We start from the raw sequence: 21189 nt of genomic DNA, 5'->3' as shown, positions 1-21189 counted from the left end.
CATAGCTTGTTTGTTTGCTGACAAGTGAGTGTACACTTTTCTTGCGCAACTATCATTCCCAATGGAAAGAGTTTTTTCTTATGCTATTGGTTGACGAAGGAAGTACTGTTCAATTGAACGCATTCATGACTTTTTTTCTTACCACCATTGTCATCCATACAATTTTTTTTTTTTTACTTTTCATTACTTCCTCCCATCATTGTGTGACTAGGATTTTGATGGGTGATAACGAGTCGAGTTGAAGTTAGATTGCTCGGTTTAACTTGCACTTCTTCAAGCTTGACTAGTCGAGGTTGTTGAGCTACGAAGTTGAGGCTTTCTCAACTTGTACACCTTATGAATCGGGTGTAAATTACATGGATTGGATTGAATTGAACTTCTCAGCCTCTCAAGTTCTAATTTAATCTTATCTTTGTAGGACTTTGATATTTGATTTGAAGTTCCATCGAACTATTCACTTATAAAAATCTAGTCCCATCCAAAAAAAAAAAAAAAAATTCACTAGTCCAAATTTAGTTTAATTTGGTCCAAACTTTTTTTAATGACATTTAAATAATTTTAGCCTTCAAGCTCAGTAAGCTTTATTTAAAAAAATAAAATAAAATTATCCAATATTTAATAATACTAATGAGAATTGCTTCACAAATTATAGCTCCAATTCTAATAGACAAACTACATATACACGAAGACTCAACATAAGTCATCTTTGTTAATTGTTACAGTAGCAAATAGCAAGTTAATGATGTAGCTCCAAATTAAACATGAATCCTCAGTCTATACTCTTAAAATTTATAAATAGAAGTAACATCTCGAATAACTATTACCGTCTACCCTACTTGCTTTAAAAGATTTTCTTTCTAAAAATGATACTACCTCCATTAATTGTTATTTGCAACTTTGGAATATTTTATATCTCACAAATAATACCCCAAAGTTGCAGATAACAATTAACGGAGGTAGTATATCTCATCCATTAACACAAATGTATTCTAGTTGAAAAAAAAAAAAAAAGAATACTACTAGTAGTAAGTAAAAAAGACGAGCGGGAGAAAGGAGGGTGGGGGGGAATAAGCAGAATTAATGATGTATACAAGTTCATACCTTGCTTAATATTGCAAAACATTCAAGATGAAATTAAGAGAGTCAATTTGAGGACAAGAGGGAGGGGAGGAGCAAGAGTAAGAGAAAATAATATTAATTAAGCATAAGGGTCTGTTCACATTTACAGATTGGAGCTGAATTGAACTGAACTGATTGGAGCTGAATTGAACTGAATTGAGTTACGTTGAAATGAATATTTTATGTGAGAGGGAAATTAGGAGCTGAACTGAACTGAAATTAAGTAAATGTGAATAGACCCTAAGTAGAACCTATTTTAAGTGAAGACCAAAATCTCCTAATTAAGCAAGAGTATGTGCACAACAAATTTTCAAAGATTTGGGCTTAATTGACCATGTGGACTCCCAAAGGCCAACTCCAAATCAAGTTCTTTATGAAAAATTTGATTCCAAGTCCAATCCAATCCAAAATTTTTGAAGTTCATCCAATCCAAAATTGGAAAATTTTTGAAGTTCATCCAATCCAAAATTGGATTACACTAGATCATGGAGTTTCCCATTTACACCCCTCGTATGAATCAACTTGTCACCGCTATTTTGACTTTTATCACAGAAATTATTTTTTTTACTATTAAAACTAAAAAAAAAAAATTATTTTACCATAAAATAAATCTTAGAATTGTTTTTTTAGCACTTACCGTCAAAATCATTATTAAATCAAACGGTTTAAAATAAAATTATTCAATTTCCATGCCAAAAACAAATTTTCCGTTCATGTAGGATGCATGTCTCACACATTTCCGAACGTATGAACTTAATGGCTATGGACTATACCTCCCAATACAATTACTTATTAGAAATTAGCCTCGCTTGGAGGTATTACGTACTCTTCTACGAAATGGAAATTATGATATATTCCATAATCACTCGTGAGTCCATTGCAAAACAAAAGAGGGTTGTGATTGTTCATAAACAGAAGCTCCAAAACATCACTAATGTTTACAGCTTTTGATCAACTAACAAGAAAATACAAAACAGGCAAGAAATTAACCATCCAATTCATTTAGCAAATGTGAGTTTTCACACTTACAATGTCGAAAAAGTTCATTGGAATTTCACTACTACTACAGAAATGTCATCGGTGCTTTTCCTGTGCAGAGCTTCCTCGATCAAAGCCTTTGCAGCTTCTCGAGCATCTTTCACATTCTTAATGCAGTCCACTGCTTCTTGGTTGTTCATTACCTACAAATCATTAGAAACATCAGTGTAAATCCAAAATATTCTGAACCTAACAATCGTATTCCTATCCAAGAAATAAAGAAGAAAAGATGGCCTAGTATTGTATGGACTGAAGAGGATAATATGAACTAGAAATAGAGCTCGAGGACTAACATGCCAAATTCCATCGCTAGCCAAGAGTACGAAGTCTGTATCTTCATCTATCATCTCAACCGTAATATGTGGATCTGAGCTTAGATGGTCTTTCATGGTCTTGTCACCAAATGCTCTTGCCACTGCAAGTTGCCCATCAACACGTGCCACATCCCCTGAAGCAATCATATGTATGGTTTACGTTAAACAAGACATAAGCACATGATAACAAATTTACAATATGTTCTTACTGTAACAATTAATAACTTAAACAACAGGTAGAATAAACATCTAAGAGGACCTTTGTGATAGATCAACCTATGCTTAGAACAATAGAAATGCAACATATAATGACATACCGGGGAACTTGGTGACAAAACCACCCCTGTCCTCAATATCTTTCCTTTCGCTATCTGGTTCATGGTCGACAGATAGCTGTTTTGCCTTTCCATTCCGGCTAATGACTGCCCTAGAGTCCCCAAGGTTCGCCACCACTAGCTTCTGACAATTGATTAGAATGGCAGTAACAGCAGTAGAACCGCCTTTTCCCAAGTCTGCAGATTTCTCCAAAATCTTACTATCAGTTATGCGATATGCTTTCCTTACAGCATTCTCAGTCTCAGTCCAAAAATTAGGCTGTTTACGTCATGTGGAAAAAGAATTGAAACAAATATAGTCAGTACCAAGAAGTAGTAAGCGCTGAGCACAAACAATAAACTGTTCTAACCGTCTAACCTATATAACATGAATTCATATCCTTCAAGCATAATATATTCAAGAATACCTAGCATACACAACAGATCAATATGGCTCATTAAGCCTAATATTATTCTAGCATAAATCCGAAGTATAACCGTGACATAAAACATCAGTAAACGGAATATTATTGAGCCATACAAACAAACATTTAGTACCTCTTTCAATATGTTGTTAAACAAATGAGATCTCAAATAATCAGGAACATCTTGGCTCACATGACCATCAAATATAGCGAACAGACCAAGCTCATTATCTTCCACCTGCTTAAATTCAGCGAAAACATAATCCTCCATAGGATGAGCTGATTTCCCCTTGGCTGTATGATAGCCATGTGTAACATGCTTCGATATCTTACTCTTCCCTTTCCCAGTTTCCGCAGAAGATTCAGTGGAACCTAGTCCAACCTTTTCCTGCAACAAGGACAAGTATAATATCAGGGTTTTGTTTCATGATCTATATTAAATACTTCTTTACATGAAACAGAACAGTCGAAAAATAAAGGCAGCAAATATTTCAGAAGTTCCTTAGTGTCTGGATGTCATAATTAAAGGTTACTGATAACATATTATCTCTTGAAAAGTATCCATATTCCATTATGTCACGTAAAAGATTAGGCAGCCAAAAATCTTATTGATAATTGACCAATTCATTTAGTTATTTAAGTATTGGAGGGGTGAAGGACCTTCCATAATGCAACTTCACTGAAGCATATATCGAGATTGACCCTGTGGAATAGACAACTTATCTTGGAAGTAGACAGGCATTCTAAATTCAATTGATACAATGACCAGTGAAAAGATCAGAAACAGAATCAACAATGGACAACTTGGATAACATAAGATCAATGTTTAATTTATCCTCATAATAACCATCCCTTTATCAGTTTATTAGAAAGTAACAGTAGATTTGTGAACATTAAACTTACTGCCTATGAAATTTGGTACAAGCACTGCCAAAAAGATGTGATCACACTATAAAACAGATTGATATGAGACCACACATGAGTCTCAGACACCGGAGACAATCGCATGGTCCTGGACTATTGCGTGCCACCCTTCCCTCGCAATAGGTTACTGTATATCTTTTGAGTGACTACTACTTATGGCGAGGGGAGAAAGCAATGGTTTGGAACCAAGTTTAGTCAGTGTAGACACATATTGCATGAATCTAAGCAAGGAATCAGCATCCATTTTTTCCCTTTATTATGCCACCATTAATCCCTTTTTATCACAACAACAATCATAGTGTTACTAGGACACAATGGCCATTGTATTGTAAAATTATGATGTTATCTCCAAAATACGCATACTACATGTAAATTGAATGGCACGAAGTTCAATAACACCAGACATCTTCATAGCCAACACACAGAGTCAAGTTAGAAATTCTACACATTCAAATGACACTCTCATAGTAGTCTCATGTTCAGATTACGCATTCAAGAATGAATATAGATAGATGATAGTAGATTAGAAGTATAGATATCAAACAGACTACACCTCTTAAGTTACAGCCAATTAGTTTATGGATAAAACTACATTTGGATTAATACGTCGTCTACATTGCCTATAAGCACTAGCATAGTGTAGTTCCATTGAGTTGTATCCGATTCAATTATAAACTAGGAAAAAGGTGTCACAGCTCTTAGTGTGCTGATAGTTCAATTCATCGGTTACCTAAACACGTGCTATGACTTAAACATCATTACGAAGATTAAAAGGGCAATGAAAAACTACAGATTTGAAGGGGGAAATGTATCAAGAATATAAGATCAGAGTGAAATTTACAATAGTAAGTTCATTGGAATCTACGCTACGTACCAAATCTACGCTACCAAAATTTTGCATTGCATTTTATACTAGTTGCACTCTAATTTGACCATATTTGGTGATATAAAATAAATTTACCAAAAAAAAAAAAAAAAAAAAAAAAAAAGGGTCATGTAAGATCTTATTAGATTCATATCATACTTTAAAACATCAACTTAATGGAAAGAGTAACGTTAAAAGTGTTGCATCGAAAATAAATAGAGGAAGTATATATGTACCACTTGTTCGCCAATTAAGTTGATCGGATCTTCTAACCGTATTGTATTATTTATTAATTTGATAGTAAGGTACAAGATGAGTAAATTACTATCAAATTTTCCTAGTACAAACCTAATTAACTTAAGTTAGTACCTAATCTTAATTTTGTATTTTATCCTTTTCTCATAGTCAAACCTAATTAACATAGGCTTAGTTCTCCTAATTGAGCCGCAATCGATAATTTAGTTCAAATTTGTCTTAGAATTTCATGATCCAGTCCATAATTAATCAAAAGTAATCCGATCCTAAATATAGAATTTTTTTCCAGTCCATAATTAATCAAAAGTAATCCGATCCTAGATATAGATTTTTTTTTTTTTTTTTTTTTTTTTTTGGAGGGGAAAAAATAAGTGTCTTAAACAAAGTATCGATTATTTTAAGGTATTTTATGATAGACTCGAATATGAGCCCACCTTAACTGACCCAGGTCGGTCCTAAAACTAAATCCAAAGTGAAAGATTCATCATTAAATAAAATAAAACTTCGAACTAAATTGACCCAACTCAAATCCGATCCAAAAACAACTTGATTACCAATCATAGTCAGGTCCAATTAGCACTCTACAGTTAGAGTTTTCTTTTCTTTTTGGGAATGACACAAACGATCATTCTAACATGAAGCAAGTCACTAAATTACAAAAAACATATACTAAAAGCAAAGATTAAAATGGTCGACAAAATAATTCCAACAATTTTTTATTACTTCATATTAGAAATTAATCAAAAGAAATGCATGAATCAAAACCAAGAAATCATGACAAATGATGAAATTAAAAAAAAAAAAAAATGTCACCTGAAAACTATCCATGATGAAAGTCCCCACCTAGCTTAGCTAAAATATTTTTCCAAACTTGTATAAGTTCCTAAACTTTATAGGAAAAAAATGGCAAATAATCAATATATACATACATCTATAATAACCCATAATTTTATAATTTAGAAAAAGTGCAAGAAATAACACATAACAAGCAAAATTAGGATATAAAATATGTCTTACTACTAAAAATAAAATCTAAATTGAGTAAAAAAAATTAATAAAAATGTGGTGGGAAATAATAAGAAAGAAAGCATACCTTAACTTTGATAAGAAGTTCTTTACCATTAGTCATGGTTAGAAAATGTTGATATTAAGAAGCACAAGAACCAAGAATAGGCGAAGAGATAGGAACGAACAAAAATAGGGAAATTACATGTAAAGTCAGCTAGTCAAGAGTGGGTGATTCATTGACAAATGGGCTTCTTACTTCTTCTACGTGTGACACGAATCATAACTATACATTTTATTTATTTTTATTGGATACTTGTCATTTTCTTAGTTATGCATTTTATTATTGTTATAATACTATTCTTGGATTGGATTCGTATTGTTAATTAATTAATTGATTGATGAATTTATTCCATTCAATGGTTTAAAAAGGAAAACGATGTTGGTTTTAACTTTAAAAGGAAAACCATTGGCTTGAAGAAGTATGACTGTACAAGGGTGTCAATTTGGATGATCGGATCGGGTCGGATATGGTCGGGTCAATTTTTAAAGTTAAGTCATACTAAATTATTATGTTCACGCGAGTCCAAAACTCCAAATCTGAATAAGATATTTTCGGATCGGTTTCGGGTCGGGTGTGCTTTGACACCTCTACGGTATGAGTATAAATTTGGTAAATAGTAGGCGAATATGAAATCTAAAGTTGAACTCATCATACTCCTTTCGTTTTTAAAATACTTGTTTTATTTTCCATTTTCAATCATTTTTACATACTTATTCAATTTCTTTATTTGAAAATCTTTTACAATATTTAATTCATTTATCTCACCCAGTTAACCAAATATAAATTATATTTTATTAATTTCATATTCTCCATCCTCCAATTCTCTCAATTACTTTTGTTTTTTTACAATTTTTTGTTCTTCCTATACCCTATTATCTCTATATTTTATTGTTGACAGGAACCTCTATATTTTATTACTTTCTCCAATTTTTCCTAAAACTCTGCGCTATAGGTTATGAAAATTGGAGCAAGTATTTAAAAATGAACTGAGTAAGTAATAGGTAGGTAGTGGATTTAAAAACATATGTACTTGTCCCTTATACGTTTAATCCAAATATCCACCCACCTAGACTTTCTAAATGACCCTATATTATATTAGTTAAACTCATACGATATCTACAATTGACAATTAACGATAATGTAATATATTTAACAAATTCAAACAAGAATTAACCCGGAAAAGGCTAAGAATCCAAATGCACGACATATTCTCGATTTGTTTTCTCATAAAACTTTCGAGTGGATCCGTCGTCACTTCATAATTTGTGAGAAAGAAAATTCTTGTGATGATGTTGTAACCCGAATCCGAGCAATAATCAATCCCAGCCCCGCACAACAGGAGACCATATCAAACGCATATAAAATCTAGTCTTTTGAAGGAGTTTAAAAAAACCTTGTAGGAGATAACTATTTCTTTTGCGGGAGACATTATTTTACCCTAACAAAAAAAAAAAAAAAAAAAACAAACAAACAAAGATTGGGGTTTTTCCACCGGTGATATCCGATGAAAGGTCGAAAGCCCCTTTAAAGCTGACAATAAAAGCTAGAGTTTAGGAGAGTGGAGAGTGGAGAGTGGAGAGTGGAGAGAGGAGATAAGTCTAGGGTTTTTTTAATTGTTTATCCACCCACTGCACCTAAACTTGATAACTGCTTGTCTACTTGATGGTTATCACTTTGTATTAAAAACTATTAAATTTTGAAAAACTTTTGTATACACCCGATTTACACTAAATATTAGTGTAAATCGAGCAGTATTTAGCTAATTTTAGGGTAATTTCTTGTCTTTTTTGGGTAACTTTAAACATAATACAATTTTTATATAAATTGACAACAAGAAAAGTATAAAGGTAATTTAATTACATTTAATCACTAATAATTGATTTTTAGTCATTTGAAATGTGATTCTTTATTAATAAAGCGTAGATAATTTTTATTTATATTGGATTACTTTTATGCATATTGGGGGTAACTTTTATTCATTTCAGGGGTAAAATCACTTTAGACTATCTCTATAATGGATGTACATTAATTTTTGTACACCCGATTTTTTAAAAAGTTTGTGTTAATTTAAGTTTTTAGTTTTTGTAAATAAAAAGTTCCAATCGAAAAGTAGGCGAATAATATGATATACATATGTACTGTGTGTTAGGAAATCAGGTAATGTTATTGTGTTTGATCAATGCGGAACAAGTCAACGAAAAATAAGAATGAGAAAAACAATAAAGAGGATCAATAAAGAACACAAAGATTTAAATGGTTAAGTCAAATTAGACTTACATCTACAGGTGGGGGATTCGAGAGCTTCTTTACTATAAATGAGAAAAAATGAGAGAATAATACAAGGAGTCTTTATTCTTAATGTCTCTTTTAGGTGCGGATCTAACTAATAACCTTCTTTAATTAATCATCTAAAGGGTTCTTTTATAACACACGAAAACTCTATAGTATGTACTCCCCAAGCATATCTCAAATAGCTATCATGTGGAGATCAGAAAACTGATTAAAAGAAACTTTAATTTCCATAAAATATGCTAAGCCTTCTGTCAGATAATATAAACTCCTTCATTAGAGTGATTTCCATTGATCAATATTTATAGGGTTACAATGAGAAACCTAATCATATTAGGTAACTATAAGATATGTACAGATATCAAAGATAATCTTATACAAAATATATCCTAAACCTAGGATGAGAATATTCTATGGATATTCTCTATCACCTTCTATCGGACCAATTAGATTCATGCTCGTGTTCTTGTCCGCCCGGTCGAACCCGCCTTGTCAAGCGCACCAATGAGTAGTTTCTATTTCTTCATACTGTATTATAAATCTTCCGTTATTCGCCCTGCTAGCCACGGTGATCACGAACAAAAATACCCAATTCAAGGCATATTTAACACCGTACGTGGGTAATGAATATGTAGTAAATATCCACTTATGTGGTGGAGTAAGCGAGGATTTAAATTTATATCTACTTTGTGTGGGTGCGATATGTACCCATCACGGATAGTGGCCTAGGTTCCAAAACCTACCAACTCTCTCCACCTCAACCACCAAAACGGTCACGAATTCCACCACGATATTGAAAAAAAAAAATAATATTCACCATGCCTTCAATAAGTGCCATTAAATGGGTTGTATTATGAAATATTGTGTAGATGCCCATTATACTCCTTGTATCATTTTAGAATAATCTAGATAGAACTAGAGTTTATATTTTTTATCTAAGAAAACCCGGCCCTAATTAAATTATATATATATATATATATATATATATATATATATATATATATATATATATATATATATATATATATATATATATATATATATATATCCCATTATATGGAATAGAAATACACTGATATATTCTCTATCAATCTCTTTGATATTTCTCCCTATTTTATAACACGTTATGCCCTACCTGATTGAGCAAATAAAATTAGCATCATTAAGGTTGGTGTTTCTTTTAATTTTTCTAATGAAATATAAGCAACGATCACGTAATATATTACAGATCATATATGATTGTTTTGGGTCAAGGTATTTCATCATTAGGTGATTATATATTATGGCTTGACTTGTTAATTGTGTGCGTGGGATCGGTTGATTTATTTATTTATTTATTTTTGTGAATGCATTTTCGTGAAATTGTTCTACAGTTTACCATATCAATCAATAATATAGAGTATATATGCTTGTGATCATGCATGTGATTTTTCTACAATACTTCATACCATTAGGTTCTTTATATGGGTTATTTCAAAGTCTTTCATTTAGTTTTTGTTCTACTTTTATTTATACTCTACATCAACCTTTTGCATCTGTTCTGTTTTTCTTTGGCCATACTGAAATTATTTACATGATTATCATGTTTTGGCAAGCGCTAATTTGTTTACACTTGGTTGAGTTTCCCACAATTAAATAAATTAGGTGTTTGAATTACATCTATTAATGAATATTAATATATTATTATATTATGATCTCTATTTTGTGATTTATTCTTTGTGAATTTATTATGTTGTCTATTATTTGATATTTATGTTTAGAACCCATTCCGTCAATACTGCTATAGAATTTGTTAATCTAAATATCAATCCCTAATCACTGCTATAGAGTATGTGCGAAGTTTATTTTTTTTAGGATATGAATAACGTACATTATTATTGAGTAATATGCTTCAATAGGCGTTGGTTAGTGGACTAATTAGTTCCTTAAGTTTCTGAATTAGTTGCGAGCTTCTAGTATGAGTCAACAATAAGATAAATGGAGTTAAGCACAAATTCAGGTACTCAATTCTTCCTTTTATCACCGTTTAGGTACTTAATTTTTTTTACTTTGCTTTTGGGTACTGAGTTAAGAATTCCGGCCAAAAAAAATAAATCAGCCTAAGAATTCAGTACCTTTGGTTAAAGAATTCAGTACCTTGGTTAAGAGAAAGTGGGCCCCACCCAATTAAAAAAATTTGTGGGTCACCCTTAATTTTTTTTCCCTTTCTTATTCTTTATTACCCCTTTTTGCTCTGCGTCATTGTCGAAGAACACGAGCAAGCTTGGGCTCGATTCTTGGGAAAACGACACCAAAAGCCGCCATTTTTTAGCTAAGCTCAATTACTCATGGATTATGTTGATATTTTGATATAAATTTTGAATTTTTTGCCCATTTCTTGATGTTATTTGCGACCTAGGGTTTTCGATTTTTTGGGTTTTTTTTTTGAACAAATTGATGATGTCGATTTCTTGTGTTTTTTGTGTTAAATTTGTTTCTTTGTTGTTGGATTAAGCTACCAGCAGGGGAAAAACCTAGCAGCAGCTTCTGTTTTTGTTTTTTTTTTTTTTTTTTTTTTTTTTTTTTTTTTAATTTCTAAAAAATCTGGGAAAACCTTGTTGAAGAATTTGTGCCTAAATAGACATGGTGAACGAACCTGTTTTGATGATATTTGTTGCTGGTGTACTGCTACAGCTTCTGCGTTGCTGTTTTTGGTTTTTTTTTTTTTATTTTATTTTTTATTAAAATTGAATCAGGGAAAATCGTTTAGGATGAATTTTGTTAAGAAAACATGGTGTGCTGCAAGTGTTTTGCAGGTGTTTTCATGGCATTTTTTGACCAAGTTCATGCCCCTTTAAATAGAGTAATAACGGCTAATTTATGAGTCAAAGTTAAGAATTTTTTTTTTAAATATTAATTTTTTAATTAGGTATGGTTAGTGATGAGTTAGTGGTGAGTTAGTTCACCTGAAAATCACTTTGAGTACCCAAAAGCAAAGCAAAAAAAATTGAGTACCTAAAAGGTGAAAAAAGGAAGAATTGAGTACCTAATTGTACTCTTAACTCAGATAAATGTTAGTGGATTTATTTCTTTTAAGCATTTTTCTTTTCTTTGTTAGTGAAGTCATGCTCCTATTATTAAGCATTTAGTTGGCTTAATTTAAGCTTTGTTTGTTTTGTGATATTGGCCTCTATAAGGCACCGAGGTTAACTTAATTAAACATGAAGCATTATCCTTCTTCTACTATATTATACTTTGCTCTGCTATTCCGTATTCCAACAATTATATTTAGGATTAAGCTTTTTTTTTCATTGAGTTTAATTAATACTATGTATTAACAAAGATACTTATCTTTTTTGAATTCATTATTAAATTGATTATTATGGATGTTATGTTATGATTCTGTATGACTATAATTTTATTATCTTACTAGAATTTATAATATTCTCTTTTATAGTAATTTATGTCGAACTTAAAAAACTTGAATTTGAGGCCCTTGATGTCATCGGAATGAACTATTGTTTGATTATATTTAATGATTGCTAGCAATTTGAAGCATATTATATACAATCTTAGTTTTTCATTTTTCTTGGTATGAGGTACATATATTGCAGAAATATACTGCATATTTAGCTACTTGAAGAGGATAAATTTAATTAAAGTTTGTATACTAATTTTTAAATGACTAATTCAATTATCTGGTGATTGTGATATAAGTTGTACAATTAGTGAATTTACGTATAAAAGCATGATGTTATATTTTAATGATTACATGAATAGTTATTGTTGATCACAAATCATGCTAGTTTTTATTTGAACAGTGAATTTAAACTATAGTCTGTATTGTGATGAGCTAACGATAATGACTATATCATGGATATCGATAACTTCCTATGATATAAGTAAGACAATAAAGTAGTGTACTACTATTAACTTACAGGCTAATTCTCTATAATGGCATGCATATTCGTCTCAAAATTTATATTATGTTGATAATATTAACTTGGTATCATGATCATATACTAATATCCTTATAAGTTGATAATATTATGAATCATACTATGTATATATATTATGTTGATTGATGTGTGATTAGATTCAATTACTGTATTATGTGCCTACTTGAAAATTGGATTATTGGAATGAAATTAAATTGAAAATGATGTATGGAATTGAAGTTCCTTAATTAATTAAATATATAGCAAAAAGTGTGTTATGAGTTCAAGTAATTAAACATGGCAGTGTGAGAAACTATACATAATCAACGTTTTATTATGCCCATAAATATAAGAGGTTTAGTTTTTTTAAGATGAATGTAATTGGGCATGAAGAACATGATAAGTGTTGTATAAGTATAATTTTATATAAGCATGTTTTTGCTAAAAGGAACACGTTACTTGATACATGACATTGCCAAAAGAATTTATGGCTTAAAAGTTGCAAGGATTTAAAGGTTGTTGGATTGATTCATTCCACACCCCCATATGCAAGGATTAGGGGGAGATTGTATGTAATCCTTGCATATAAATAGTAAAATATATTGATGGTCAGTTTGATACATACAATAACTTAAATATCAACGATTTACTTAATAGAAGTGGCCACATGTTAATTAAATATTTTGAAAAATGATACCATCCTGAAGATGGATATAAACAAATGACATTTATCATATACTAGTTGTAAATGCTCTAATTTAAAATTGATTTCCTAAGAGTACAACATCAATTGTTGATGAGCCTATAGCATGCTTGAAGTGTGATAAATCAATAGGTTATAAAGATAATTAAGTATCTTTGAAAAGAAAAGGAGTCACTATTGAAAATGACAAATTTGAGGAAGTGGTAAATATCATTACATTTCTATAAGAAATCACTTTTAGTAAAGTTCATATGTTTCATGATTATATAAAAGACTCTAGAAGAGTATGAAATATCCAACAAGATTAACATGTATCAAGTTTATAGTTTAAACTCTAGTAGAGTATGAGTAATTGTTGGATAAAATATTAATTGATTGTCTTGCCAATTGTATAAAGAAACACATGTTGGTGTTCTAATATCACATCACATTCATGGCCGTGCATATAGTAAGTATAATAAAGTGATCACTAGTGTTGAAAACTGACCAGAGTTCAAATTTAGAGAAGTGATTGGATGTGATAATTAAATTAGGTCATCCGAGTTTAATAATAATTACCCGTAATGTAAACTTGAAGTTTCATTTGATAATGTGCTGACACTTTCTCAATGTTAAATATATAAAATGAATTGAATGGCAAGGCGTAACATTGAGATTGAGTTATATTTGGATTGTGAGTTATAATAATTTGTATTGATGAAAATTTCAAGATTTAATATGTTTTGATTTTTTTATAAAGAAGTAATGGCTGATAAAGGAGTAATGGCTGACCAGAAGTTCACCAAAATAACTTTTATATTATTGTCAACTATCAAGTGATCAGAAGCTCACCAAATACACTATTTAAGTCTTTAAAGATCCAGAAGATCATCACCTACTAGAATTACAAGCAAGTGATTTATGCTTGTATAACAATTCTTTTGATTGAGGCTATTATATGACAGCACATATGAAATAGGAGAAGAAAGAAAAACGTACAACTGCACAACATATGTCTCCCCATTGACATTGATCTCCAGAAGAGAAAATATTATTGAAAATTTAATAATAAATACACATGAAATATAAAGTTAATGAATAAATGTTTCTTCATGGAAATTGTTCTCCAGAAGAGATAAATTTTGATTGTGATCCTCCCAATGAAATTAATTTTGATGCAAATTTATATACTAAGTTGGCATAGAATTAGACGCCCCTATAAAAGAGATATTTTACCAACTTAGGGGGAGAAGAAATAACAAAAGTTGGGAAAATCGAAAAAAATAAATAAATAAAGAATATTTATAATCCCTATAATGGTAGTTTGAAAAGTTGTATATATGCCAACTTTTGTATATATATTATCAAGATATGTTGCACATTTATGATTTGATTTGTATTCAGTTATGACTCATGTTGCTTAACGTTGAAGATACATTTTGGTCATATTAATTATGTGTATATATTGAGATAAAATCTTGCCAATTGTACTTGAATCACTAATCACTACACCTGAAGTGTTGGTTGTATATGATCGGTTCCAAAATAAAGATATGTCTAATAGATATGATATTTGGCAAGATAGTGCAGCTGACACTAATAGTGTAATAGTATATAAATACCATAGTGTATGAAATACCCTTAAAGAGGTATAGATATCTGAATTATTATAATAGATGGTCTATGATGTAAGAAAAGTTATGATGGTACCAATGAGAAATGTATTCAGATATCATAGTAAAATAGCATGCGGAATGTAAATTAAAGGAATTTTATGATAACGGTACATAATGGAACCGATGAATAATATGAATATGCATAATGGAATGGACTAATAAGTAAGGGATTTGAAATATATGTACATTTTGATGTCGACTTAATGATAATGATCATAAGTTTATCATGGACCCGAAGTCCAATGAAATATGGATTTTTAAATCCACACTGTATAGTGTCTTGCATCATTTTGAGTCTTATATTCATGTGCGTGTGAGTCATAGGTTAATGGTTTATTGCATATGTAGGAAGTTAGATGCATTACTCATTGTATAATTTGTTTAATATGTTATCATGTTTTATATATCTCATATTGCATGGATTAATTTCTTACAATGGCTGTGGTGTATGTGAATGTTCATTCAAAGTATAGTAAGACATATTTACAACTTTGATGAAAAATTAGAAAGATATATTTGTATTCCAATGGGCTTATAATTGTAATGAAATTATTGATGACACTTATTTAATAACATGTTATGAATCATGTAAAAGGAATTCCTGAAGAACTTATATACGACGTATTAAATGCCCAACTCTACAAATTTTTATGTCTTGAATATTGCAATTATTATCAAAATCTTGAAAAGTCTATGTGACTACATTATTGACATCTCAACCTGAAATTTGAGCATATGAGAGTTAGTAAGATTTACTATTTGTATTTACAAGAGAGCTATCGTGTCAATAATGAAACATCTAAATAATATCAATGGAATACTTATGCGCGAGAATGTTTTCTCATGGTCCAGAAGAACCATGATTAGCGTACATAATTACATGTGTTATATTATTAATTCATACAAGATTGAAGAACAACATTAATATTAGCATGTGTTGCCATATACGTAGTAATTATTAAGAAATGTTTGATCAAATAATGATCATCAATTTCTATTATTCATGGCCTCCAAAAGAAGGCATAAATTATAATGGATAAGGCAAATTTAAACAAAAATTTCAAATGAAATGTGGACAAACATATGTCTTATTATCATAAGTATGGTGATATGAAGACTCACTTGTTCGTGTGAAGATGTGAAGATTTAGGAGGATTGAAGATCAAAGAATGATACTTTTCTGTGCCATATGAGAAGATACTCAACTATATTGGATTCATTGATGTGACACTAGAAGATCTCAAGTTATGTATTCATCAGGGGGAGAAAATACGCGTTGCACTCTTTTTCCCTTGACCACGGTTTTGTCCCATATTAGGTTTTCCTGGTAAGGTTTTTAATGAGGCAGCATCTCGAGCGTATTACGAAGAATGTTGTACTCTTTTTCCTTCATTAGGTTTTTATTCCATAGGGTTTTTCCTAATAAGGTTTTAACGAGGCACAATCTTTGATAATGGACATCCAAGGGGGAGTATTATGAAATATTGTGTGGATGCCCATTGTACTCCTTGTATCATTCTAGAATATTCTAGATAGAACTAGGGTTTATATTTTTTATCTAAGAAAACCCTAATTAAATTGTATATATATATACCCCATTATATGTAATAGAAATACACTGATATATTCTCTATCAATCTCTTTGATATTTCTCCCTATTTCATAACAGGTTGCAAATTGTAATCATTTGATTTTTTTTTTAATGATATACATAGTATAAAAATACGGTTCAATTCCTAGTACAATATGTAAATTTGATGTTTTATGTTTTTCTTTGATAGTATAATTGAAACGTTAATGGTGTAGTTTTTATTTGAAAGTTTTATTTATTTAGTACCAAGAGAATGATAGTAAATGCCTTTTTTTTTAACAACAAATAGCTAAAGTTTAACAATCTCAATCATAATTTTTCATATAATATATATAAAAACTTCGTAACGATGGGATAAACTCATATAAGTCTAATAATTATACGAAGGAATGTAATTTTTACAAAAATAATTTTTGTTAAAAAAAATTCAAACCCATTCTTGTGTCCGATCTAAAATCAATAGTGTCATATCCAAAAACCTAACTGGTTTGCTGTGTTATATTCCAAAAATGTTATGAGATTTGAATTTTGATCTCTTTATTCTTGATTTCAATCAATTGTTCTTCAAAAATCAACTCTAGAAAACATTAAAAACACGTCTCTAATTGTAGGGAATAGTTTCAAGCTTTAATCCCACTAGCTTGAACCCCACTGTGATCATACACTAAAGTACGGTGGCGTCCAAAAGGGAAGAAGATAGAGCAAAAGAGTCGCCAACAAGTTTTAGGAACTTGTAAACCGTTCACGAGGTGAAGGTTACACCCCTTAACGATCCAAGAGATCGTCAACTCCATAAGGTCTAGAACCAAATAAGGGTTCGGGGATGAAGGTACAAATCCAACCTAAAAGAGATTGAACCTGCCTTAATAATAGGTCTCTACTTTATTCTGATCGTATTCATGTGCGCTTTCTGACTAACATGCAATCAATAGGATTAACCCTAAACTTGTTTATCTATGTTGGTTGAATTTAATGCACAAATAAACTATTATTGGCGATCACTTGAATTATAATCAAATTAACCCTAACAAGATTATTAAATATCTAATTAAGCGTGATTACAAGTATAAATTCCCTTTAAACATGCATAAAAGGTGTGAACAAACAATAACAATAAATATCAAGCAACAATAATAAATAATCATAATAATTATAATCATAAAATCATAATCATAAATCATAATTAAAATAATCATAGTCATGTTCATGTTAACATTAAAGCATAATAATAGCAAGATCCTAGGCATGATACTAACAAGATTAATAACAAACCCTAGCATGTCACTAAGCAATAAAAATCAAATCTTTAACCCTAACATGATACTAACAATCATAAATATTAGGAAGAAAATAAAAGACATCGCAGGAATCATAATAAACATATTAGATATTATAACCTTTTCCCTAAACATGATACTAGGAATCATAATGACAATATAAACATGATTTCTACATCATAATATCAATTAATCAATAAAGTACTTACTTTGATGCCTCGTACCTCTTTCTAATTACAAAATACACACATTAGTAACTTCAAGGAAAATAATAAACAAACAATTAAATTAAATAATTGAAAGAGAGATTTGGGACCAAACCCTCAGAAATTAAAACCTTTCACGTCTAGGGCGAAGGCAACTTCGAATATGGCTAGGTTTTTCTAGATCTTGCGAATGCGGAATTTTGTATGAAAAGCAAAGTAAGAAAGAATTGAAAGATTAAAGAATGCTAATTAAAACTGATTGTAGATGAATGATCGTGAGAATTGGTGAATGAAAACGGAGTTTTTAATATGATATTTATAGAGAAAATCAGCCAAAAAAGATAAATTAACAAAACAGAGTCTGACGCTCAGGAAACAGAGCTGGCGCCAACCCTGGCTAGCTAGCGCCAGGCACCAGCACTAGCGCCAGGCGCCAATGGCTAGCGCCAGGCGCCAGGCCTGGTTCCAAGCGCCAAGGCCTGGGGTTGGACGCCAAGCTCGATTTTAACGCGTTTTCAAAAATCCGATAAGTTTACTGTACTGGAGGATAAAATAATATAATTTCTTCGAAAATGCTATTTGATTTTGATTAAAACTCTGAAAAGTCAACAAAAGTCAACTTATCAATGCTAATTGAATTAGGAATGAAAAGAACCTTCTAGAAGAATCTAGAAGACTAAAACCATTCCTAATTGCATTAGGAATGATAAATCATATTAGGCCCTCCCCTAGATCATTGGGCCGCATATAAAGCTCAAACCGGGCCCAGTTTAGTAAATTGGCCATAACTTCCTCAATATTCATCGGAATTGGGCTTATAATATATCATTGGAAAGGTCTTTGCAAGCCCCATCCAACTACATCACTATTGGACCCATATCATGGACCAACCAAACTGGATTGGCTGTTTTCTTAATATAAAGTTTTCAAAAACAGAGAGAAGAGAAAAGAAATAAAAACTTTCCGCAACACTAGACTTTTCCACACTTTTGTTTCATTCGATTATGATTCGACGTGAAAGGTACTCATCACTGGGTTTGGTTTTGGGGAGACACAAATGGGTGTCTTCAGAAGCCCCCACTTTGACTGAATTTGGAGAAACATGAGTTTCGAAAATAAAAGTCAAAGTAGCGATAGGGACGGAGAATGATTCAGAGCGTTCTGTGATCCTAAACCACTCTTGTAACGCTGATACCTGCAAAACTAGCGTTAGTTAAATAGATAAAAGAGTTAAGAAACGCGTATCTTGCACCGTCGAGCACACGTCTCTGAAAGTAACCGATCTGTTTTGATGACCTCCTGCAAGCTAGAGAATGCCATCCCGCTTGAAAACCGCTACGCCCGTAACTGCTTCCAATATAGAAGATTGCTTCGCCTGAAACGATCCTCCTCCGCTATGATAATATTCCACGTCCAAGGGAATACCATCGAAGATTGCTTCTCTTGAAACAAATCCTCATCTGCATTGATAATATTCCACGTCCAAGGGAATACTATCGAAGATTATTTCTCTTGAAACAATCCTCATCCGCATTGATAATATTCCACGTCTAAGGGAATACTATCGAAGATTATTTCTCTTGAAACAACCTTCATCCGCATTGATAATATTCCGCGTCCAAGGGAATACTATCGAAGATTATTTCTCTTGAAACAACCTTTAGTTGCTTTTTAACAACTTTCCACAATCTATGGAACGCCATCTTGCTGCTTGTTTTGACGATCTTCCGCAATCTAGGGAACGCCGTCGATCAATGTTGCTACATCTTGAGCCTTTTCTTGAGTCATAGTGACAACCTTTCCAATCATAGCAAAAGTCGTCAAAGACTGCCCATCTCGTGCTATCTTCTCAAATCCTGGGTGACAACCTCCACAATCTTAGCGAATGCCGTCGAAGACCGCCCATCTCGTGCTATCTTCTCAAATCTTGGGTGACAGCCTCCATAATCTTAGCGAACGCCGTCGAAGACCGCCCATCTCGTGCTATCTTCTCAAATCTTTAGTGACAACTTCCACAATCTTAGCGAACGCTGTCGAAGACCGCCCATCTCGTGCTATCTTCTCAAATCTTTAGTGACAACCTCCACAATCTTAGCAAATGCTATCGAAAATAACTTTACTTGAAGTCATCCTCAGTTGTTGCGATAATATTCCGAAGAAAATTACCGAAGACCAACACTTGTCAATCTTTAAAGCTCGCTCGAACTTTTCTTCTGCTATGCCTGTACGTCGGCGCTTTCGTTGCTTTGAACCTATACGTCGGTGTCTTTTCTGCTTTTGAGCCAATGCTTAGGCGCTTTAAGTTAAGTGAGACGATCTTTCATCAGGTCGATCACTTATTTGCTGCTGTAATCAAATCGACTACTCAATCATGTCAAATTGCTTATAGGGGCTAACTGGCGTACCAAGGAACCCGAAATTGCTGTATGAGGTCGAAATCATCTTTCTGAGAGGCTTCGATCTCTGTCGCTGCTGAGATATCTCTGGCGCCAAGAATTGACTGTGTCGCCGAATGCTGTGATAGGGTCTTCCCTGTTCTGCTGCACCTGTATTTATTTTGACTATAGAACTTTTCCAATCTCTTTAATCATCTTAGGGTTGACCTAAGGCTTAACGTTGCTTGACTCAATAACTTGACACGACTCAAGGTATAAACTTGACTCTCTGTGATTGACTGACTCGAGGTTGACTCGACTCAAAGTAAAATGACACATGTGACTCGTGACCCGTGTGTGCATAGTAATGTGATCGTGCAACTCAAAAATGCAAAAAAGCAAAAATCAAAAATTAAAAATTTTCTGTCATTTTTGTGGAGGGTACTGACTTTCTCCCGAAAAGGAAAGACGCGAAAAATAATCGAAGTTTATGAAGGTGCATGTTGAATGAGCCTAGTCAAATGTTGTTTGATACTATCTCTCAAGGTGCAAGGATTAATCCATCCTAGGCTATCTCAACTGTTGACTCAATGAAAGTATTAGGGTAACTTAGGCACGGAGGCTAAGCACTTCATACTTCGTGATGCAATGACAATTATGATTGATGAGTGATGTTGATATGACAAGGCATGCTTCAATGTTAAGATTCCATGACAAAGGGTTCCCAAGGGAAGGTATATATTTGGTCATATATTTGTGCAGTGTGTGATAGTGACACTAAAGCTAAGCCACAAGAGCTAAGTGTGTGGAAAATATATTGAAAAGAGTCAAATGGTGGTGACTCTTAGGCTAG

General features: G+C 32.0%; 1 protein-coding gene across 2 annotated transcripts; it reads right to left on the bottom strand.

The window, feature by feature from the left end:
- Positions 1-1954: 1954 nt before the first annotated feature.
- Positions 1955-6504, bottom strand: LOC145629258 (putative protein phosphatase 2C 39). Of its 2 annotated transcripts, XM_081681805.1 has the most exons (6): positions 6348-6473; positions 6068-6142; positions 3344-3598; positions 2789-3065; positions 2451-2605; positions 1955-2300 (listed from the first exon to the last, which is right to left on the bottom strand). In XM_081681805.1, the coding sequence occupies exons 2-6, from the start codon at positions 6080-6082 to the stop codon at positions 2163-2165; spliced, it is 840 nt and encodes a 279-aa protein (XP_081537931.1). In that variant the 5' UTR covers positions 6083-6142; positions 6348-6473; the 3' UTR covers positions 1955-2162. The 2 variants fall into 2 exon arrangements, with proteins under 2 accessions (XP_081537931.1, XP_081537930.1); XM_081681804.1 differs by lacking the exon at positions 6068-6142 and having other exon boundaries at positions 6348-6504.
- Positions 6505-21189: the final 14685 nt, after the last annotated feature.

Source organism: Chenopodium album, chromosome 4 (genome assembly GCF_948465745.1).
Source record: "Chenopodium album chromosome 4, dcCheAlbu1.1, whole genome shotgun sequence".
Taxonomy (NCBI): domain Eukaryota; kingdom Viridiplantae; phylum Streptophyta; class Magnoliopsida; order Caryophyllales; family Amaranthaceae; genus Chenopodium; species Chenopodium album.
Note: the sequence above shows the minus strand (reverse complement) of the source record. Positions and strands in the feature narration are given on the sequence as shown.